General features: G+C 54.8%; 1 protein-coding gene across 1 annotated transcript; it reads left to right on the top strand.

The window, feature by feature from the left end:
* The first annotated feature begins 970 nt into the window (after positions 1-970).
* On the top strand, positions 971-3,026 carry C6H11orf91 (chromosome 6 C11orf91 homolog). Its single transcript, XM_069469795.1, has 2 exons — positions 971-1,551; positions 2,776-3,026. Exons 1-2 carry the CDS (start codon positions 1,056-1,058, stop codon positions 2,859-2,861), a joined length of 582 nt encoding a protein of 193 aa, XP_069325896.1. The 5' UTR covers positions 971-1,055; the 3' UTR covers positions 2,862-3,026.
* The last annotated feature ends 1,214 nt before the right edge of the window (positions 3,027-4,240 follow it).

The following is a 4,240-nucleotide window of genomic DNA, read 5'->3' as shown; positions in this document are numbered from 1 at the left end:
CACGCACGCACACGCACGCACACATATGCATATTTATATATAGCATTCAGCTGCGGAGCTGGTACTGACTCTGACCCTGACTGGCCCTCACCCACCCTTGTTCGTTCACACCAATGATCATTAGGCTCAGGCTTGCATGGAAATTTATTTCCCCTCATATGGCTAATACTCACAGGCTACTCATACAGAGGAGCTGGGCATGTCCCTTGGACAGAACGTCCAAGTCACTCATGTGGAATTAGTGAGCTCTTTGGGGTGGGTCCAGCAAGATTTCCTCTTGGTGGTTAACTCCTTGCCTGTTAGCTCCTGATAATGCATGGGTTTGGAAGAGAACTAAACGGTATTTCATTGAAAACACTCTCCTTTATATCCATTACAAACCCAGACTAGGGTCCCCTTTTCTGGACTCTTCCACAACACTGCTAAGTTTGGCAGAAACATGGGTTGTCTCTAGCAGCCATTTCCAGTCGATCCCCTTCTTTGCCTGCCTCCCACTGCGGAGGACGGAACGTCAGACGCTTTCTCAGGCTTCTTTACAGCGAGACGGGGTCAGTGAGGCCATGAGGACAGTCTGCGGGGGAAGAGGGCAGGTGTCTAGGAAGCATTTTTTCTCCCTGATAGAAGGAGAGGAGGACTGAAGAAAGCTTTCTCTTGCAGCCCTGGTCAGCTCGCTGCTTCCCGCTTTTGGATGAGGGTATGCCGGGGAGTGACAGCTGGAGCGAAGGGCGCCAGAGCGCCGGGGCGAGGCTCCTGAAAACAGGGGACAGTGGGGGGGCGGGGCCAGTCTGGGGGCGGGGCTGACGTCGGCGTTTGGGGCGTTCGCCGGGCGGAGCGAAAACCGAGGGCTGCGCCGCTGTGGAGTTCCCGCCCCGCTGCTCGACAGGGGCGTGGCCTCCTGATTTCGAATCCCGCCTTTAGGGGCGTGGCCAGGGCGGAGGGGTGGGGCCGCGCTCCGTCGGGGCGTGGCCTATGGAACCTCGGAACCCCGGCGACTCGGGGCTTGAGCGCGCGTCTCCGGGCGCGGGGTTCCTCCCACGCAGCCTCCCATTCAAACGATGCCGAAGGCGCGGCGCGGCAGCCAGAGCCCCACGATGAGCCAGCGGCCGGCTCCGCCCCTCTATTTCCCGTCCCTCTACGACCGCGGCATCTCCTCTTCCCCGCTCAGCGACTTCAACATCTGGAAGAAGCTTTTCGTGCCGCTGAAGGCGGGCGGGGCGCCGGCAGGCGGGGCGGCGGGGAGCCGGCCCCTACCCCAGGCGCCTCCGACCCCGGCGCCCCCGCCGCCGCCGCCACCCGGCCTGGGTCCCCCAAGCGAGCGCCCCTGTCCCCCGCCCTGGCCCTCCGGCCTGGCCTCCATCCCCTACGAGCCTCTGCGCTTCTTCTACTCGCCGCCTCCTGGGCCCGAAGTGGCTGCCTCGCCTTTGGCCTCCGGTCCCACGACCCCCTGGCTCGCCTGTGCCTCCCACCCGGAGGAGTTATGCGAGCTGGAGATCCGGATTAAGGAGCTGGAGCTGCTCACCATCACTGGGGACGGCTTCGACTCCCAGCGCTGTGCGTGACCTCGCCGGGGCCACCCAAGCCCACCCTTAACCTACCCTGGCTCCCTCCTTGGCCCTGGGCTGAGATTCCACCCCCAAGAGTCCCAGATCCAAAATCTGTCCCACAGAAACCCTCTCCCCTCACCGACTCCTCTCCCCACGACAAATCTGAACTTCATGAACCCTTTAGTCCCAAACTCCTCCTCCATCCTGAGCCGTTTGATTAACCTGGACTCAGAGCCTCCACACCTGGAACTCCATCCACTACTACCCCCCTCCTGAACTTTAATCCTCCTGCACAGTAATGCCCTTACCTCTGTACTCTGGAGCTCCACCCACCGCGGACAGCCCTGTCTCTAGAGACTCGAGTTTTGATGTTCAATCTTAAACTGGGGCCCTCGCTGGGAGGAGGGGGAAGGAGGTGAGGGTCAGTTGGTGTCTTCAGGGGGAGGTGGGAATTGTGCAAGACCCAGAAGGCCAGGGATGTTCACTGAGGGGCTTTGGGACACTCCACTTCTCTGTGTTGGAGGGCAGCTTCCCTGGGACCCTGTGTCCCTGGCCCTGGTAGCCCTCTCACCAGGATCCTGGGCTGTGCCATCTGATCTTAGGTCTGAAGTCTTAGGAATCTGTTCCAGGGCAGACCAGGTGTGCTGATGTGGGCAGGATTCCTCTGGTGTGCAAGCTGACTGATCCTCCTGTTGGAGCGTAAAGTTGTTAAATCCAAGTGTACTCCTAGAAGGACTTGTATTCAGTAGCCACAGGCTGTCCTGCATGCAGACTTTGTCTTCCCCATCACCTGTTCTGGCTAAGGCTTGTCCTTGACCACTGGAGGGCAGACGGTTCTAAAAAGACCATCCCAACTAATGTATACAATAGGTTAAATTGACCCTCCTGCCACACAGGGAAAGGAATTATGAAATCACCTAAATGCTTAGTTCATATGGCAGTGAGAATGGTCCTCAATTCATCAGGCACCCTATAATGTACCCTCTCTTGTAGCCATGGAGAAAACAGTCCCTAGAAAACTTGGGCTTTTCCAAGTCCTAGATTTCTTAACTATATATTCTCCAGTTGAATGTGTTTGGGCTGTGAGGTTTTTTTTTCCCCTCCCATCTTGGATCAAAAATGGGTTTTAGGCTCATCTGAGGGCCACAATTGCTTCCTAGGAGTTTGCTTTGGAAGGGTTAGAAAAAGCCCTTACCTCCCCCTCAGCTAAGTTTATCTTGTTCTCTTGCAGATAAATTCCTGAAGGCGCTAAAAGATGAAAAGTTGCAAGGACTGAAGACCAGGCAACCTGGAAAGAAGTCATCCTCTCTCTGCTGAGAAGCTGCCTCCCAGACCTTGGGCAGCCGCCTCCTTAGGTGTTAGTGCTTAGATAACGTGCCCCGTTTTTTGTCATTTCAAAGATCGTTATTTTCTGTTCTGTATTTCCTGCTGTCCTTGTTGCTCCCAGCACACACTCCACAGAGTGCCCGCTCACGTGGTAAACCTCATGGTCTCTCTTCTCTCTGCGCCGCTGCTGAGGAAGCTCTCCTCGTGCGCTAGAAACTGCTGCCTGGCTGGCACTCAGGGTCTCCTGAGACCAGGGGAGGGGACCCCCCCCCCAACACTGCCACACTCAGGCAAACCAGAACAATTGATGTGTCAGGAGGGACTTGGGAGAAACCAAGGGCAGTGTACATTGGGTTCTGCCGCTGTGTCTCCGCTCAGAAAGTTTCTTTGAGGACTTTCAGAATAGTGGGGGTTTCCCCCCAAACATATTTACTCCTTGAAAGTATCTGGTGTTTTGTTTTTGTTTTGGGGTAGAGGGGGAGACAGACAATAAATATTATAGATAAGTATTTTTTTTTTCTTTCTTTCTTTTTTTTTTTTGAGACAGAGTCTCACTCTGTTGCCCAGGCTAGAATGCCATGGCATCAGCCTAGCTCACAGCAACCTCAAACTCCTGGGCTCAAGTGATCCTACTGCCTCAGCCTCCCGAGTAGGTGGGACTACAGGCATGCGCCACCATGCCTGGCTAATTTTTATATATATATATATATATATATGTATTTTTTTTTTTTTTGAGACAGAGTCTCGCTCTGTTGTCCGGCCTAGAGTGAGTGCCGTGGTGTCAGCCTAGCTCAGAGCAACCTCAAACTCCTGGGCTTAAGCGATCCTCCTGCCTCAGCCTCCCGAGTAGCTGGGACTATAGGCATGCGCCACCATGCCCAGCTAATTTTTCCTATACATATTTTTAGTTGGCCAGATAATTTCTTTCTATTTTTAGTACAGACGGGGTCTCACTCTTGCTCAGGCTGGTCTCGAACTCCTGACCTCGAGCGATCCACCCTCCTCGGCCTCCCAGAGTGCTAGGATTACAGGCGTGAGGCACCGTGCCTGGCTGCTAAGTATTAATGTATCATTACATGACATCACAGAAGAGGGAAGAGCAGAGTACAGTAAGGATAGGAGGGTCAGAGGAAGGCAGGGTGGAATTTCACATACAGGGTTTCTGGAAGAGGTAGTATTTAAACGAGGTCTGAAGGAGGTTGAGGGGCACACCGTGGGGAACGTTCCAGGCAGAAGGGCCAGTGCAAAGCCTTAAGGTGGGAGCATGGCAGCACTTTTGAGGGCCAGCAAACAGTCCAGATGGCTGGAGCAGGAGGAATGAGGGGCGAGTGGTAGGGATGAACACAGAGGGGCCCATTCTTGTAGGACTA

The sequence above is a fragment of the Eulemur rufifrons genome, chromosome 6 (genome assembly GCF_041146395.1).
Source record: "Eulemur rufifrons isolate Redbay chromosome 6, OSU_ERuf_1, whole genome shotgun sequence".
Lineage (NCBI taxonomy): Eukaryota > Metazoa > Chordata > Mammalia > Primates > Lemuridae > Eulemur > Eulemur rufifrons.
Note: the sequence above shows the minus strand (reverse complement) of the source record. Positions and strands in the feature narration are given on the sequence as shown.

Bases quoted from the DNA above. Each gene is read 5' to 3' on its own strand.
- C6H11orf91 (XM_069469795.1), top strand. From the start codon at position 1,056: ATGCCGAAGGCGCGGCGCGGCAGCCAGAGCCCCACGATGAGCCAGCGG. The intron at 1,552-2,775 runs GTGCGTGACCTC...GTTCTCTTGCAG, and splicing joins CGGCTTCGACTCCCAGCGCT to ATAAATTCCTGAAGGCGCTA.